General features: G+C 39.1%; 1 protein-coding gene across 1 annotated transcript in view; it reads left to right on the top strand.

Annotated features, from left to right (window-relative positions):
• The window catches only part of TRPM3 (transient receptor potential cation channel, subfamily M, member 3), a 279,012-nt gene that overhangs the window by 159,648 nt on the left and 99,801 nt on the right, over nt 1-19,563 (top strand). The window contains exon 6 of the mRNA XM_009886395.1: nt 2,906-3,077. Within this exon, the coding sequence (XP_009884697.1) occupies nt 2,906-3,077 (172 nt within the window). The remainder of the gene's footprint in view (nt 1-2,905; nt 3,078-19,563) is intronic.

Here is a 19,563-nt window from a genome sequence, read left to right as displayed (position 1 = left end):
AAGCGTGCCTGCAGCAAATCTGAGGGCTAGCATATTTGTAGCATATACAGAGAATTTGGATCATGATGCTTCCAGGATCCTCTAAATTAAATCGGGAACCACTCTATTCCCTGGTGTACCCCAGAACAGTGAGGCTGCAGAGAAGGCTTAATTTGAACAAGAGCTACTACTTTTTGAGAAGCAAAGCACGCATCTCTCTCTTTTTTCTGCCACTAGTCTGAACACACTAAATTTGTTGCAAATTCTTTGCCTTCACCTAGACTGCTCAGATTCATGTGTTGGGTGACATGACACACACGTGCTCATTGTCCACAGTGAGTTACCCGGAGCGATTTTTCACGTGGTGTCCCTATGTTGAGTGTCATGTACCCACAAGGAATGTAAACCGAGTATAACAGCACTTTTAATGCAGGCTTGCTGCCACCTCAGGGTGCAAAAGCAACTGCTGGGGTTCACCCAGCTCCTCACCTGTCGACAGAATGCCCTCAGCCCGTGCAGCGTGAGTCCTGCTTCACAGCATGGCTGCTGTCAGGTTTATTAACCTGTATTTAGAGGGGTTGCCTTGAGCGTAAATGCTTCCTTTCAACTCTGCAGAGGAAGATGCCAGGGGACATTATTCCCTCTTCTCAGTGCAGAAAGAGGATGAGAAGACATTAAAGTCAAAGTTTTCCTAACCTTTTAACTTGCCTGTAAAATATAAGGGATCGAAAAGAACACAGGAACGGGAACTGCAAGAGTGAGAGATTGAAAATCTGCTGAGTGTTGTGGAAAAACAATTCACTTCAAGGAAATAGCCTCAAAGCCTAGGATTTTCTTGCATTCCTGAAGATTTTTCTTACCCTTTAATCAGAAAACAAGTCTGACAGGGTGGTTTATTAAATTTATTATTAAAAAAAAAAAAGTATATCACCTATTGAACTGTGCATGCTGTGAACAGTTCAATTGAAGATAATTGTATTCTCATTTTCACATCCATAAAATGCATTAATAATATGATTCACCTTGTAGCTAAACAGCAGACACAGAACCAAAGCGTAGCCTTCTAATCTGCCCTGCAGTAGCATTACTAAGTCAGTGTGTGGATCCTTTGGTACTGCAGCTCATTAGAACTGCAGATCAAGCTGTCACCATTAGAAAGTTATAAGCTGTAGCTCTCCGGGACAAACCACAAGCTGTCAGTAGAACTGCGTGCGCAGTGGCTTGTAATCGTACCATGAACAGGCAAATCAAGTCATTCTTCTATCAGATCTTGCTGGCCTGTGCCCTTTGTGTATTGAGAGGCGTGGCAGGTATCAGTTTAAAAATCTGTAGCTGTTTTATTTTATTTGATACTTAGGTATGTGAGAAGGAACCTTCTTTTTCTTTCTGACTGTGGACACATGGTTTCTGTGTCTGTAGAAGCTAGTTAATGAGCATGTTTCAACAGCATATTGATATTTGTTAAGCTGTATGTGCCTGTTGAATAAATGCTTTATGAATGGGGTACCAAAAAAAAAACAGTATAGAAGAAACTTGAGCCAAAGCTATCACCTGTTTTCACAGTGGAGTGCACTGCCGTGCTGCGGGCCAGCTGCCCTCTTGGTCTTCAGACCTGTTTCCTCCCTTTTGCAGGTTGAACAGCTTACAGAGTACCCTCTGAATGGCAGTTTAGAACAGCAAAAGAAGTCTGTGGGTTTCCCTTTGCCATCCAAGAGTTGACCAAAGTGCTGCAAGCATTCACAAGTAAAAATAATAGAGATAGATACCTCTGGCCAAAGGATTACTAACACATACAATTTATAAAGATTTATGTCTTAATTAGAGAGCTCTTCAAAATAACAAAAAAGGAGGAAAAAATTGTGAAGTTAATGTATTTCTGTCTGCAAGCATTTTTGTCAAAACATGAGTGTACACTTTTGTGCATTATAAAGCACAAGATTTTGTTACAATTTGAACAATGTCAGAGCTGTGAAGAAAACTCCTTGCAGATGAAGGACAGCCCATCTGAGTTTTGTAACAAGTCGCTTCAGCATTTCTTCAGCTAGGACTTCATTTTACACATTTTCAGGAGTTTCGTCTTTCCAAAAAGACAAGACATAGTAAACACTGCAGGGAATAGTAATTCTGGGAAATGTCTTTGAATGATTGGCCAGGATCCCTCAACATACCACCGGTTCTTTTGCCACATCAGTGTAGTCTTATTTATGTCACTGGAGACCCACCAGATTAGCTGACAGCCAAACGTGGCCCACTGCTATTGTTTGGTCTGTCTGGAGGCTACAAGTAGGATAACTCCGCAATAATTTACTCCATGTCTGCAGAAGAGAAAGCAATTGCCTTTGTTCTATGCTAAGAATTGGCCGATAGTTTTTCCCAAGGAAACTGAAAACATCATGTAATATCATGTGTACTCTTCTCCAAGAATGGAACTCACCTCTGTTGGGGTATCTGGTGGCTCTGAGTGAGCTGGAGCAGGGGGCACAGTGCTGGGTAGGGTCTGTGAAGGAAGAATCAAATGTTTCAATCAGATGAGGTGAGGGTTGACGGCAACGCTATTGAATGACAAGAGCAGACAGGGTGTACAGTGTCTGTGTAGTCACACAGACCTTTGGAGGACTGAACATTAGCTGGACTTAACACTGAAACGGTGGCCATTGGTGTCATTTAAACAAATTACTATGGAAAACCCTTTAAGCAGTGTCTGTGTCTAAAAAGCCGGTTACATCAGTGGCCACACTGATGTAAGTCCTAAGGTTGTTTACTACTTTACACATAGAAGACAGCAGTGCCTGATGGCAACAGTTAAACAATTTTGATTTTTTTTTCTTTTGTATCATCCTGTCAGCTAGTATCTTATAATTGATCTAGTTCAGAACGTCTTTTCTGTTTAGTACTTTTTTTTTTTCCCTCTGTCTCTAAAATACAGGTGGTCCGACCATACCAGACAATGTCCAATCCCATGAGTAAGCTGACAGTGCTCAACAGTATGCATTCTCATTTTATTTTGGCTGACAATGGCACTACTGGTAAATATGGAGCAGAGGTGAAACTTCGTAGACAGCTGGAAAAGCACATTTCACTTCAGAAGATAAATACAAGTGAGTAACATTTTGCTTGTATTGTTTTATAATTGCAATTATATCAAATACACTATGAGTTTAAATAGACAATAAGGTCTGCATATTTTGGGCAGTAGTTCTACTGTTTAAAGTGGCAAGCACAAGCTATAACGGTGAATAAAGACAATAAAATCTGATTTTACAGCTGAATTTGTTTCTGCTAAGTTTCAAACAATATTTTTCAAACCTCTTCAGGTTCAGCTTAGGTCTTTGGTATCTCCTCATTAAAACTGTATACAGTTCTGGTCCCCTCTGTTTTGTAAAGAATACAGTGGAATGAGAAAATGTTAACAAAAAGTACAGGAGAGCTTTTTGTGATAAAGATTTTGCAGGCTGGAAGAGAGATGACTGAGGTGTATAGAGGTATATAAAGTCCTGCATGGCTGCAGAAGAAATGACTGGACAACTCAAGCAGTTCCAGAGCCATTGATATTTAGAGACGGAGAGAGTATTCAATAGAAATGTTACTATATGTGCACTGTGTTTATTAGTTTTACCTATGCAGCTGTCATTAGCCACAGCCAGAGGCAAAATATGAGGTTAGATGACTGAGGTGTATAGAGGTATATAAAGTCCTGCATGGCTGCAGAAGAAATGACTGGACAACTCAAGCAGTTCCAGAGCCATTGATATTTAGAGACGGAGAGAGTATTCAATAGAAATGTTACTATATGTGCACTGTGTTTATTAGTTTTACCTATGCAGCTGTCATTAGCCACAGCCAGAGGCAAAATATGAGGTTAGATGGTCACAGAATCATAGAATGGTTTAGGTTGGAGGGACCTTGAAGATCATCTAGTTCCAGCCCCCTGCCATAGGCAGGGACAGCTAATATCTGATCTACATCTCCCCTCTTCCAGTTTGAAGCCATTCCCCCTCGTCCTATCACTACATGCCCTTGTAACAAGTCGTTCCCCAGCTCTCCTATAGGCCCCCTTTAGGTACTGGAAGGCTGCAATAAGGTCTACCTGGAGCCTTCTCTTCTCCAGCCTGACCAACCTGAACTCTCTCAGGCTCTCCTCGTAGGAAAGGTGCTCCAGCCCTCTGATCGTCTTCGTGGCCCTCCTCTCAACCCACTCCAACAGGTCCATGTCTTTCCTATTTTGGGGGCTCCGGAGCTGGACGCAGTACTGCAGGTAGGGTCTCACCAGAGCAGAGTAGAAGGGAAGAATCACCTCCCTTGACCTGCTGGCCACACTTCTTCTGATGCAGCCCAGGATATGGTTGGCTTTCTGGGCTGCGACTGGGCATTGCCGGCTCATGTTGAGCTTCTCATCAACCAGAACCCCCAAGTCCTTCTCTTCAAGGCTGCTCTCCAGCCATTCTCCGCCAAGCCTGTATTTGTGCTTGGGATTCCTCCGACCCAGATGTAGGACCTTGCACTTGGCCTTGTTGAACTTCATAAGGTTGGCTTGGGCCCACCTCTCCAGCCTGTCCAGGTCCCTCTGGATGTCGTCCGTCCCCTCCAGCATGCCTACCTTACCACCCAGCTTGGTGTCATCGGCAAACTTGCTGAGGGTGCACTCGATCCCACTGTCCATGTCACCAACAAAAATGTTGAACAGCATAGGTCCCAGTACCAGCCCCTGAGGAACACCACTCATCACTGGTCTCCACTTGGACATTGAGCCATTGACCACAACTCTTTGAGTGTGACGGTCCAGCCAGTTCTTTATCCACTAAGTTGTCCATCTGTCAAATCCATGTTTCTCCAATTTAGAGACCAGGATTTCATGCGGGACAGTGTCAAACGCTTTTCACAGGTCCAGGTAGATGGCATCAGTTGCTCTTCCCTTGTCCACTACAGCTGTGACCCCCTCATAGAAGAACACCAAATTTGTCAGGCACGACTTGCCCTTGGTGAAGCCATGTTGGCTCCTACCAATCACCTCCTTTTTTTTCCATGTGCCTTAGCAGATTTTCCAGGAGGATCTGCTCCATGATCTTGCCAGGCACAGAGGTGAGACTTACTGGCCCGTAGTTCTCTGGGTCTTCCTTTATTCCCTTTTTGAAAATGTGGGTTATGTTTCTCCTTTTCCAGTCGACAGGAACCTCACCAGATTGCCACGACTTGTCAAATATGATGGCTAGTGGCTTAGCAACTTTCTCTGCCAGTTCCCTCAGGACCCACGGATGTATCTCATTAGGTCCCATGGACTTGTGCACATTCAGATTCCTTAGATGGTCTCGTACTTGATCTTCACCTACAATGGGAGGTTCTTCATCTTCACAGTCCTTGCCTTTGCCTTCTGCATTATGGGTATTGTGGCTGCAGTCTTTGCCAGTGAAGACTGAGGCAAAAAGTGCCTTTCAAAAAAGCCAAAAAAGTTCCTTTCACCTCATCTTCTACAATCATGATGGTACATTCCACATCACGATCATGCTGAAGCCCCATTTTTTCTCTCAGTTATAATCTTTTTTCTTTTATAATCATGTACCGCTTTCCTACATAAAATGACAAGTAAATAGTCACCTAAGTAAGCACTTCTGCTTGGGTAAAATAAAAGATGATATCGTAATATTGGTATTATTATTATTTCTATAGTATACAGATGCTTAATTTAGATGGGGAGTTAATTTCTTTCTAAATATTTTGGATGGTTTTTTGCTTCTGTTTGCAATCATTTAGTTTTTAGACACTTAGTGCTATTAAAAGAAAAAAAGATCAGCTCTGGAAATTGAACCTAGGCCACACACAGGGAAGAAATCTTCCTTTGGATGTTAGCCAGGCAGGAATTTTTTTAGTCTCACAAACAAACCTCAGTGTTGTACCTGCATAAGCTACCTTTAGGAATGAAAACAGAGCTCATTTTTCAAAAGTGATAATATGCACAGCCTTTCTACTAATAACTCTCTGTAAATATGCAATCCTGAGGCCAGGAACAGTCACGGGTTTTGTGATATAGGCACCTGAAACTGGAATGAGACTAGGAAACACATTTAGACTCTCAGACATCAGATGATAGTGAATTACAGGCAGGCCTAATGGGGTGAACATAAACTAGCATGTTGGTTGTGCTTGATAAAGCTTTCTCTATGATAAGTATGGTCTGTGCTTAAATTAAAATGGTGTGCTACTTACACCTTTCAACACCACAGCATGGGCTACACACACTACGGGATTATTGTTTTACAATATCAGAGTGTATATTGCTTTTTCTCAGACAGCAGTGTGTAGGTATGCACAAATGTGTAATCATCCTAAGCAGCATCCTTAGCACATGGAGACAGTGTGATCTAATCTTAGGCTGACCAGCAACAAAAATTCACATTTGAAAATGGCATATGTCATGTAATCAAACAGGAAAACTGTACTGTAAATAATAATTATTTGTAAGAAAAATGTAAGCTTTTGCAGTTTACAGCACAACATTGTGCTGGGGAAATCTTTATGTTAAAAAAATAAATGTCTTTAGAGAGATTTAACTTAATTCAGGTTTGGACAAGAGGTTTATCTGTTGAAAAGTGATTGATGGATGCACTTGTGAACTTTGGTGGTTCAAGTCAAACGCATGCCTGACCTCTTCAAACACCTACAAAAAATGAAGGCTTTCTCTTCTTTGGTTTCCTTCTGCAGCTGCGCACCCCCCTCAGGAGTATGTCTCTTCCTTTTCTCTTCCTTTTTCTCTGTGACAGAGTCACTCTATCATTTAAGCTCTCCTTCCCAAATCTCTCCCTTATAAATACAAAAACACTTGGGTCTCACAACACTTCTTCAAAACAGAAATGTGACAGAACTGTTAAGAAGGAAGGTTGCTGATAAGATTTGTACATCTTGGTCCAGTGACATCCAGAATGTTTCTGCCACGTTTTGTTTTCCTTTGGTTTAAAAGAAGGTGACTGAGTCCTGCCCAGCCTGTAGTTAATAGAAAGGTGACCATATGGATGAGAGAAGGACCACCTGCCCTGTTGGGTCAGCCAAACAGATGGCCACTTTCTGATACCTTTCCTTACCCTCATTCCTAGCAGAGCAGTGGAGATCCCTGGCCCTGTGTGTGCAGGGGCACTGCTGCAAAGCGATCTTCATCCAAACAGGAGTGTGTGCAGCCATTTTCCAGTAGTAAGCATGTGGAGTAGGGAAAAACAGCCTCAGACTTTTCTTTGCTGGGGTGTCAGGAAAAGGTACAATTTTTAGTTCATCACCAAAAAAAAAAGAGCAGAGGGCTAGAAAACAGAACAGATGTAGGAACTAGTAAACAATTGGTAACTTCTTATTTCACAGCCTGTCCCTGGACAATAGTGCTGAAAGTAGATCTTATTCTTATTTTTAAGCCTGCCTGACTCTCACATGCTAGGCTTGTCATTTCTTCTTATTTACTTTCGTTTGCTTCGACTGTATCTTTCTCCAGAGTAGTGATAGCTCTCCTGGATGTTTGGGATCACACACTATTCACAAAGGGAAACTTCAAGCTTGTATTCACCTAATACAGAAGGACACAGAAAACACAGACACAGAAAACAGTATTGCCTTCAAATAGATTAGGACAGTGGCAGTCTCTTTCGTAAAATTTAGGATTAAATTAGGTCATTAAGTATGCTGGATAATTCTGAAAGTCTCAGCTGGTTTTGTTCTTAATATGGCATCACTTTCAGTTGTTCAGTAGTATCTTATTTCCTAAATGAAATAATAAAAAACTTGCCTTATGCCCCCTGTGAACACTAGAGAAAAGATTTCATTGAATACTCTGTTTCCGCTCTACCTTTTTTGCTTTTACCATTTCCATAGCTCTTTTTTTATCCACACCAAATATTCAGAAATTAAAAATTGCTTTCCAGGCAAGCAGAGAAATACAGTTGCATGTGTGGGTCAGTTTGAGTCTGCAGGCTCAGAACAGAGTTACTCAGTTGTGCGTTCATCTAGAGGTCAATTTGATGCTTCAATGCTCAGGGCACAGTCTTTCTTATTTTCACAAGTGAAGACTATTTCAACACAGCCTGGCAACTGTCTCTTGCAGTGAGCCACAAGTTGTCTCAAACTCATAAAGTTTCAAAGTGCATCATTTTTGTAGTAAGAAATGTTGAAAGTAAGATGGACTTTCCTAAAACTGTTTCAAGATCAGAAAAAAATATTGAAGGTGATATAATCAGAAATGTTTCTGGTTTCCAATTCACACAAACATTTGAGGCCTAGACTTTTTGCAGGAATTTAAGACAGGGAGATCACCATAAGATAAGCTCCTCCCATCTACAGCGTCCCTTGATTAAAGTAATTCGAAAGTCTTGTTTCAACACTCAATTTTATCCGGCAGGAATCAACGTATCCTCTAAAATATTGAGAATTTATTTTTTCTTCTAGAATACCATGCACAATACATTTCCTCCTCCCCCGATTCCTGGGAAGTCTTCATCCCCTTTGCAACTGTTTTTTCCCAGATACTGTATACTTACACCTTCTTTCCAGTGGGTCACAATGGTGCAAATAAATGTTTCAAAAGAAACTGTTTAAAATAAAAGAGGTAGAACAATTTTCACCAGAAAACTGGCATTGGCATTGGATTAGAAATCAATTAATATCTTACGATCCTGCAAGACGTGGAAGTGCAGCTAGTCTTTTTTTCCCCATCCTGGGAAAATAGTAGCAACCAGCACAGAAAGAGAACTTAATGTATCACCAAACAGATCATGTAATCTATAAACAGAGAAAGGCAAGAAATTAAGCTTCTAATTACAAGACACGACCTATTGCAAATTCTCCAGTTATGACATTCCTAGACACTAACAGAGCATTTCTGTGAAGTGTGCTAGAATGGTCCGGTTGTTCGCTAAGATGTACATCATCACCACTTCTGCAGAACATTGCTGAGTAACACAATAGGTACATCAGTCTTACCTCTAACCAGAAATACAAAAGAAATATGTCTACAAAATGTGCGTTGGAGGATACAAGTCATAAAATATTCATTCCTTATTGCCAATGTAGCAACTCAGCTAATAGGTCTGATCTGAGGACTCTTAATTACTTTCAGGCAAAGTCACTCCAATAGGTTGACATGCTGTGGGTTTCACCCATTTTGTGATTAGCCAGAACAAGGCTTTCTCATTAACAAGTGTGGTCTAGAATTACCTCTTATTACATAAAAAGACCCTTTACCAGTACTTACAGAATCTTCAAAAATCCTCCCTAAAGTTTTCCCTTTTGGTTTTGTGCTCATGTTTGCATTTTTATAATACATGGTTCATTCCTCCTGTTTGCATTAAGGCTTTCAGTTCATGTGGTGTCGATGTTGCTATTAACTGCATTGTTACTACTAACTGAGATACTCTCCAGTCCTTAAAGAGCTTACAGCATGATTGCGAAGCACTTCCATCACAAATGCCCTACTTTCTTTCATATAAATGATCTTGCTGGAGCAATGGACAAAGACAAGGACGCAAATGATTTATATACCTAAGAAAAAGAAAAGTTTTTAATTCGAATGAAAGAGGTTGTGAATTATTTAGGAATGTTGTAAGTTTTTCTTTAGAAGAACATGTATAATTATATGTCAGCACAATCAGAATCTGCGTAGCATCACATAGCATCCCATAGCACAGCAAAGTATGCACTTACAGTACGTTCTTGTGTGTGCGTAACTATTCCAGGGAACATACAATCATTTTCTTTATGTTGCATGTATCAGTAACAAAATTGTGTTTGATGTGTTAGAAAGGAGTAATGTGCTTTCAGTAGCAGTTAGAAGGGCAGAATAAGCTTTTGTGTGTTATTTGCAAATCTGACAAATGGCCTTGTGCTAATGACATTTTTATTTTAAATACAGACATCTTTCTTATATTGAAAGCCTCATCTACGAAAGATCTTCGTCAGAATACTGCCAAAATTTTCTGTTCTCTGTAACTATCTGACAGAGATTTTACATCTTTAAAATTTGCTTTGGAAATAGGTGAAGTCCAACCAGAGATGCAGTAGTGTCAAAATTGAGGTTAACAGCTTATGTCATGGATTAAAATGTAAAAAGATCTAATGTTTGATCTAATGACTTAAAAGAGGCTCATTTACTTGTCAGCTTGGACTACTTAGCTTTCTGTCATTTTATGGTATAATGTAGAGACATAACCTCAGAGAAGGAAAGAGTAGTGATGAGGCAAAAGGACTTCACTGTCATGAGGAATGAGGATATATAGTGTCACCTAGACAGCAGGAGTCCAGCATTTGCTGATGAGGAGGGAAGACATTTTCCACTATGAAAACTCCTTATTCTTCATAAAAATAGCTACCATCTTCTTCTTCAGGAATAGTTATGCAGAAAAAACAAGTCCCTTTTTGAGATTTTTAACAATTCTTTTTCCAGACGACCCAAAAATAAGGTAAAAATGAGGATACTTAACCAAAGACATATTTAAAACCAGAATGTTAATCCAGAGGACATAAAGACAATGCATGTTTAATTTCAAGTAGACTCCTTCAAAAAATCAGAATGTTGTGAGTAGTTTGGTTTATTTTGTGTCATGTATTAATTCGTTTAACACACTCTTTTAGCCTTGTTGAAGTGTACATATTCAGAAAATGAACAAAATGATTTTTTCTTCAAAGCCAAATGAGGGCTGTAGATCAGAAAGTATTCATCTGCATGCAGTTGGCCACCCTTCTGGAATAGGCAGACTGTTTCACAAGACTTTGAAGAACAAGGTGTACATTTATGTTAACGCTAAATGTCCATTTACGTTAAAGTTGCCACAACAGATGTATATAGTGACTCTCAACATTAGCTTTCATCTCCCAGTCTCCTGCTGCAACACTAGCAGCTTAAGTGTTATTTATGTTGTGATTCATCTTCTCTGCACCATGTGAAAACAACAGAAAAAAATACATATTCCGTACCGCAGTTTGATTAAAGTCTGGTGCCTTGTCCTCTTTCCTAGAAACTCTAGAGATCTCAGTGGTTTGGGTTTTATTTCCGTCAAAAAATAGAAAAAAAACCCCACCCAAACAAAGTTCTGTGTATTTTGCCCAAGAATCACTCTGGACTGCTCAGTCAGTTTAATGCACTGAAGCATGTTGGTATTTCTTAGAAATACTATTGCACCAAATCCTTAGATTGTGTAGGTCCACCTTGTAATATTGTTACTCTTCTTTTGATTAGTACATTTCTGGAAGAATTTTCTCCTAGACCACGTAGGGCTTCATGTGGAATATTACTATTCATTATCAATCTGAAGTTGTTCTTATTTTAAACATGCTGTTTGGTGCTCAAGGTTTGCCCTACCTCTATGGTATGCTGTTTGAAAACAGATAGACCACAGACATTGGTATCCATGTTCTTGCATTTAATCTTTCTTCTTTATAGGGTTGGTGAATATAGTTGAGTTTTGCTAGGTCTATGAGAAAAAGTTACATCAGGATAAGGAATTGATGGATAAAGTTGGGTGATTTGATTGGGTAGGGAAGGCAATTTGGACAGGATATTAAGTCAACAATATCTGTTCATGTGACCCGTGGACTTCCCTTTGTCATCCTATGCCTGAGAATATATGAAGGGGGCTGGGAAGGCAAAGGGACGTTCAACTGTCATCACTGGCATCACTGACCATTGCACCACCATCAAATGCATTGGAATTCTCATTTATTTCAGATTTTTCCTTCATATTCTGTGCAGCCCTAGATGCATTTTCATAACTACATAGCTGGGAAGATGTAGGTATAGGCTTATTTCTAGGAGAGGAAGCCGGTTGCAGGTTGACTTCTGTGAAACCTAAGGAAAACTCAGAACTGTTTGAAGCTTGACTCTTTTCAGATTTTGTTAGAGATCGGAAACTTGGGCCTTTTTCATCAAAAGCATCGTGATATTGGTGGATCAGGCACTGGAAACAAAAATAATCTCAGAAAGGGCTGAGAAATCACATGCAGGTTCAAAATCATTCTTGAAGCACAGATAAATATACAATTGATTGATTGAGTGAAAGTGGATCCATAAATTCCGCTCACAGACTTGACTTTCAACAAAGGAGTTTGTTGAAAACATATGTGTTTTCATATGACTGATATACAAGCAAAAGAACATAAGTCATTGCAGCTCTAAAATGTTTAGACATTTTAGATTTATTGAATTTACTATAAAAATCAGAGCAAAGATATAAAACTAAGAAACAGATTATTTTAGAGTGAATCCCTTTTAGCAAAATTTCTGCTCTTCTGTTTCTCACCGGCTGCGGTTTTCTAGAACAGGTGAGACAGGAGGGATAATTTTCTGAGATTATATAGTGTCCAATATGTTGACAAATGTGTAAAATATGACAAGGAAGAACTCCTCAATATTTAATCTGCGGCAGTGTAAAAGCTGGTTATGTTACTGTGATAACTTTCTAAAGTGCTGTCTACAATATGTGGTAGCACTCAAATCCAAAGGGAACCAGGGAAAGTACGAAGGAAGATTAGGCAGAATGTGAAAATTACTGAAACTGTAGTTAATCCTGAGTCTTTTAGGCCATTACTTGCAGCTGATGAGGTCCAAGAAGAGCGAAACCCGTTAGGTCCTGTAGTACTGGCCCAAAAAACAGTTGACTGCTAGAATAGATAGGGTGAGTTTTGACTGAAATCCGTGAAGGTTCTTCTGTGTGTGTCTTTGAAGTTGAAGTGCCAGCTTCAAACAATATATTGCCATCCTGAAGAATGTAACCAAGTGAGCTCTTACTGGCTTGTGAGGCTCACAAATCCAAAGGTTTTGTTTTACATAGACCATTCCCATGTCTTGCCTGTTTTGAGGACTCTCTAAACTTTGTCCTTTTACAAAGACAGGTATGAAAATCAAAAGAAGGTATCACAAATTTTTCATCAGTTTTTCTTGTTACCCTCCTTGATGTCGTTTGGAGAAGTTTTTAGGATCAGTCCAATATTAAGTGAAGATACGGTCCAGGTGTCAGGTCCACTGATTTTTCTGTCAATGACACATCCAGTAGGATGGCAGATACATCACCATCACAAGGCAGATTTAGGCAGATGAGGAAGGAGCACTGAACAAACAAAAATAAGAGTGAAAGCACTGAGATGAAGCAGAAGAGAAAGGAGAACAGGCTGGGACAAACGAAATGCGATCGTAGTCTTAGTAAAGAAGAGAATTAAAAATAGAGGACATAAAAGAGGATTATGGATTAGATACAAGGAGACAGACGGGAATTCAAAGTGTGATTGGGATACCAAAAAGTAAATTAGAAAGATGAGAACACAGAATGGAAGTGACTGTAACAAGGGGAATGAGGAGAATTAATGTAAACTACAAAGGAAACAATAAAGCTGAACAAAACAAAATTTATAATAGTAATTCTAAAATGTGGCTGGGAAGCATGAAGAAGAAAAAGGAAAGGATAGCAAATGAGATTCATTGAACCTACAGCAGAAGAAAAGTCAAAACAGAAATTGAAAAGCAAAAATAAGTTCAATGGTTGTGAGTTTTCCTTTACTAGTAGTGGTTCTCTGTCATTCTGTCACACATAATCCTTTAGTCCTGTGAATTTGAGAAAAAGAGCAAAGATTCTTTGAATTTGTTGTATTGGTTTACCAGGTCACTTTTATTTCTCTAGACACAGGGCATGTAATGAGCCTCCAAACAAGTGGAAGTTCTGCTTGATTTATTAAAATACAGAACTATTGAAGTTGTTCAGAAGAGAGTAGAATGAGTTTGGGCTCCCTTTTCTTTTTTTCTTTTTTTTTTTTTTTAATCTGTAAGTTTCTCTGCTCTTATTACTGAACAGCCCTTTGAAGGATGAAAAGAAATATCTGTATCTTCTTTGCCATATCTGGAATAAGTAGTAATTGATTCTGCTCTAGGGAAGATACTGGAGGTAGGGGGTGAGGAGAAGGGAGAGCCGGCTGTGAGAAGTACTGCTATGTGACATTAAGCTTGAGCCTGTTGTGGCATTAGGGGTGTTCCTATCTCTCTGGAAATAAAATTCAGCATCCCTCTCTGTCACCCTGTGAAGGCTACATTCTCTTTTTTCCAGTCATGTTCAGTTATTAGTGAATAATGTAATTGTTCTGGTGACAAGCATACTGTGGCTGTGATTTGCAGAGCTGGGGGAAGCAGATATACTGTATATGCAGGTGATCTTACCTATCTGCTATTGGTATTGATATTTTAGCCAACATTGTTTCATACTCATTAGGAGGTGTTTCCAAAAAGGGCCTGAAGGCTGAAAACAATAGCCTGAAAAAAAAAACAAGCTGTAATGTTATTTCAGTGTAAGCTAATAGGAAAGATCTGGATTATTTCAGGATGTTCTGTTATCACTTAGCGTTTCTGAGGCAGCTGGGACCATAAGCAGTACCACATAGATGTCCAGAGGTGAAACAGACACATTTGTGTGGGCAAACTTTTTAAAGAGTGTTGTAAATCCAACACAATTTTGAATCTATTTGAGCAGCATTTACCCTCTGGTTAGACACACTCTATTAACAACCAAAGAGCAGTATCTGTTGACTCTATTACTGCAAGGCAAATATTAGGTTAGAAATTCAGAATTACTTTCCTCAAACTTTTAAGCTCACGCTGGGCGGACTTTTGCTTATTAAAATTCCAGAGCATACCTAATTGTTTATCCATACTGTGTAAGTACCTCTCACTAGGATATCAAAGTGCTATGCAAACACTTGGACCAAAATGCTTCTGAAAGCCATTGGTTTCATGTGGTGTGTTTCTTTCAGCCTTTGCTGATGCAACACGCTGCTGCATACTCTGCTAGCCCCATGAAATATAACAATGGCCTGGAAGTTGGACTTTTAAGACAGACTTCTTTATAGAGCTAAGGACTTTATTTGGTTTTCTTTGCTTCCCAGAACCCCCAAGTTCCAAGTGGAGTTTCAAGACACCATAAGTCTCAAACTCTGCAAAAAACTCAGAAAGATACACTATTTTGCCCTGTTTCAAATATGAATGATTAATGCTTATTAGTTGATTTCCACTCAAAAATCATAGTTCATCTCACATATTTGAGTTAAAACTAAGCTCAGATTTGATCAAAATGTAGTTCAAAACCATTGAAGAGCTTCTAAGCACATGAACATTTTTGTTGAGCTTCACAGCACTTTATCAGTCTTCTATTGGCAGTTAAATGGGATTGTACACTAAATGCCACTGACAAGCAATCTTTGCATTGAAAAGTCCTGAACTGTAATTTCATCTGTTGAATAAATAGCCTGTACCTGAGAAACATGTCATCTGTTTGATGCCATTGTGGATTTGTTACACTGGCACTTGATTTAGGATTAGAGGCCCACATGCGCAGGGTGATTTTGATGTTTCTATTCCTAGTTTGTAGAATCAGATGTATAAATTTGTAATTTCATAAACTTTTTATTCATTTTTCATTTCAATCTAAGAAATATTCATCCACATGGCATCTAAATGCAGCGTAGTTTTCTTTCAATTGTTACATGTCCAAAACATTTGCAACAATCAAAGAAAACCAAACCAAGATGTACTGGTTAGAATTTACCAAATTAAAGTAAATATCAAGACACCTACTGGTAATAGAGTTGTAGTAAATGTGTTAGGATTTGTGTTAGGATTAAATAAACTTCTGAACCCAAGTTTTCCTTCATGGCCAAGTTGCTAAAAACTTGTATTTATGAAGTTTCTTGCCATTTTACAAACTTGTATTTATGAAGTTTCTTGTTTTGATCATCGTATAGTACTGTTCTGTGTGAATGTGTGTTAGGGATAGCATGTCTATAAAGGGAGGGATCATTACCTCCAGTATGTTAAAAGAAAACATATTCCTACTTGTTTTATCATGCTGGTCGTTTGCCTTTACATTTATCGTTACAGTTGACTAACACTTAAGCCAGCTATTCACTACGGACTGAGCCCTTAAATGGTAGATCAGGCTGCAACCAAGGGTGGTATTGGATCATACCTCACAGCAACACAAGTACGTGCTGGCTAGCAAAAGCAACAATTTGTCAGGGAAAAGAGAGGCACCAGCACAGGACTTGTGAAACAGTCCTGGAGCTCAGGGAGCTTTTAACTCCAGAGATACAGACAGCAGAAAGTTCCTGAAGTCGTACGTGCAAAGGAAGCTGTGGTCCAGATTAATATCACTTAGTTAAAAGTGCAAAGGTCAGAGAGAATTTTTTCCTTTATATCTTTGGGAAAACATGGTGATTCATTCCTTATAATAAAGGAGCATTTTCTATTAGATGGAACAACACTTAAAAAAAAAAAAAACCACACTAAAATTAAAATTTTCACCATAAAACAGACTAGGAAGCAGGAAAATCTGGAAGAAACACACATCCCCATTATGTAAAACTGTATGTGACAGGAAAAGCTTAAAATTATTTGGCTTTGCATGCAAATTAATTTTACTTTTGCACAAAATGTTCCATATACATGCCTTCGAGTGCACTGTGCAGCTGCAGACACTTGCAGACATGATTACATCTATATATCTGTTGACTTATATTTTTGGACTTCTATTTTGTTACTGTATTTGTCAACCACTAAGAAAGCATTGAGTTTACCCCTTACAAAATCTATTGTGCTAGAAGAATTCTGCAGACAGAAATGTGGCTGTTGCCCACAAATGGTAAACCTTTTGCAGGACATACACAAGTTAGAGGCCTGAAACAAATCTAAAGCCTGTCACAGAAACTTTCTACTGTTAAGAGTCCATTATCTCACACAAGCACATAACAACCTGTGACATGACAACCAGTGGATAAACCTGCTAACTTATGTACCCCACCATCCGCAGTACATCTAGGTCCAGGAAGGTTCAGTAACCTGTGGACCTGGAGGGTGATGCTGTGTAAAACTGTAGAGGCCCCTTAATCATGCAAATATACCTGCTTTCATGAGGAACTGATGAGGCTTTCCAGCTCAGTGTTGGCTTGTACTTCCCTGTACGAGCCTGTGGTAGGTTCAGGATTTCTAGGAAGGGTGAGAATCCTGTTGCCACACCACACTGATGAGCAGCGTGTGGCTCGTTAAGAAAATACTTTCAGATGTCAGGCTGACTGCACACACACCGTGTGTAAGTTCATGGAGGCTTGCTGTCCCCACCCTTTGGGACAGTTTGGCCTCCCTGGATATGTCCATAGTGAATCTGTCTTACGTGTACTGTAAACCCTAAGCTCTTAAGCTTCCGGACAACTTGCTCTACAGCTGCACGTTGTGTGGGAGATGTGACATAGATTTTCAGCTGTACACCACTTCTGTGCCAACTGCTGTGCAGTAACTCCTTCAGTGGGACAGCCACGGGCCCCAACATCCCAAACAAATCCAAATAATTACCAAATTCTCCAGCCAAAATTTCCAAGTAGAAAAAGAAAATGAATGTAGGGGAGCCCACACCAACATGTCTGACCTGATGAAGGAGCAAAGGTGGCCAGGAGGAACTCAGCTTAGATGCACCTACCACCATCCAGTGTTACGATACAGAAAATAGGGAGTCAGGGATGGTAAACTAGAGCCTCTCAGTTTTGTGTGCACTGATCTCAGGGGTGAACTTAGAAATAATATGCAATATAATGATATGTCCCATTTACTCTTATAAGCACATTTAAAAACATCAGTAGTAAATGCGTTTTGTAGTAAATGAGGCATTTTATTCACTTGTTGGTCAATAAAAAAATGGGTAACTCATGTTTAGCTCTTCATAAAAGGAATTAGTAATAATTTATCAGACAGTTATAGATTATTCATAAATGTACTCACAGTATAAAATATTCATGATTTTCCAAGAACTGGGAAAACAAAGTAGGGCTTCTGCAAAGCATGGTAGATTTTTTAAAATCCCTTTTCACACAGCACAGACATTATGCAGTTTTTCCTTGCTTCCATTTCCAAGTTCATTCATTTCTTCTAGATTATTGTTTTAACTTACATATTCATGCACTACCGCTGTGTCAAGGGCAAAATGGGATTATTTTTCTGTATAATAACATGAAGGCCTACAAGTTGCCACTGACTCACATTAGGAAAAATGTTCTGGTATGTGTGTACTTTCCTGGAATCACAATTGCTGGAAAATCTCTCACTGGCTCTGTTGCTGGCCACAAAGGCAATAACACACTAATGAAGCTTTAAGTTGACAGTATAAATCTTCTGTACAATATTGCAGTCTAATTTACAATATTGCACCTACAATATCCACCAAGGCTGATACTGTGAAACACTGAGCAGTCTAGTCTACCCTGCAAAAATCTACAGTTATTGAAAGGCTCCAGATACAAGTTATTCTTTTAGAAATTAATATAGTGATGAGCCTTAGAAAACTTATTTTATCTCCCAGGTCTTTGGTACTATTTCTTCTTTTTGGATAAATCATTATATAAAATGAAAATAAAAAACACTATTTTGTCTGTATTCTATTAATTAAGTCATAAGAGACTTTTTGCATTCATAGCAGGAATACTAAGACTTTGGTATGTGAGATGGAGACCTTATTACATGAGAAATAGTACTGTGCAAGTTTGTGTGAGATGTTTCACACATACTTGCTCTTGAATACAAGCTGCATATTTTCTTTGAAAACCTGAGAAAAAAAAATCTTCCCCCTGGTTTACAAACTATTTTCTATAACACAGAATAAAAATCCTGAGACTGTTCCTAAGTAGGGAAACCTTTGATTTTGGGATCAGACCTTTATCATCTTGAAACATAAGTGTGGTTAACCAAGTGATAAACCTCACGGTGGTAACACAATTGTCAGCATTCCCAGCTATTCTCAAGTCTGCAGATATACTGCTAGACAAGAAGTTTTCTCCATCTTCCAAATGGAAAAGGAAAAAGATTTGCTGAAACTAAAGCTTATCCTAGAAATACTGAAAAAAAAAACAACAAAAAACTGAGTAAATTTAAAAATAAATCCTCCATGTAGTTATCAGATTGTTGGAAAACACAATTTTTCAGATATTTTAAAATAATTCCCTTGAACTTAAAAGAGGATGAGTCTGCATCTACAAAGGATGTAGGAAAAGCTGAGTTCAATTTCTGAATGGACAATATTTTGGTGGAGTGCATTACTGCTACTCTCTTTCGAGTTAATAAAATGCGGAACACACAATTTCTAAGGTTGTATACTTTTAGAGAACTTAGTGAAAACAGCAACGTTGTTGGAGATAGCCCAGCAACATGAGTGCTATCCTTAGTTTTGCTCAGACTAGGACAAATTTGTAGTAAATTCCACAAGAAACATTAAGGGGAAACGTCTTGCTTGTTGCTTTACAGGACCGTCCATTTTAATGCTTAGCACAAAGTCCCCACCTTCTGGATGTGTGCTAGCAGACAGCAACCCCAGTACTGTAGTCCAGTTTTTCATCAGCATGATTGTATCTCAGCATTGCCTCCTTTTCTACATCTCAACTCAGAAAGAAACTCTTTTTATAATGATGATGTCCTTGGCTTTGTAAGGAATGTATTACCTTCAGATTTGGTATCTCACCTCCCAGCCTGACATTCTCCTTCTGAATGAAGTGGCTGAAACAAGAGTCTCTCTGTGGCTATATCAGGCACGTCCAGACCCTTCTTTG

Source organism: Charadrius vociferus, unplaced genomic scaffold, assembly GCF_000708025.1.
Source record: "Charadrius vociferus isolate BGI_N301 unplaced genomic scaffold, ASM70802v2 scaffold505, whole genome shotgun sequence".
In the NCBI taxonomy this organism is placed as follows: domain Eukaryota; kingdom Metazoa; phylum Chordata; class Aves; order Charadriiformes; family Charadriidae; genus Charadrius; species Charadrius vociferus.
Note: the sequence above shows the minus strand (reverse complement) of the source record. Positions and strands in the feature narration are given on the sequence as shown.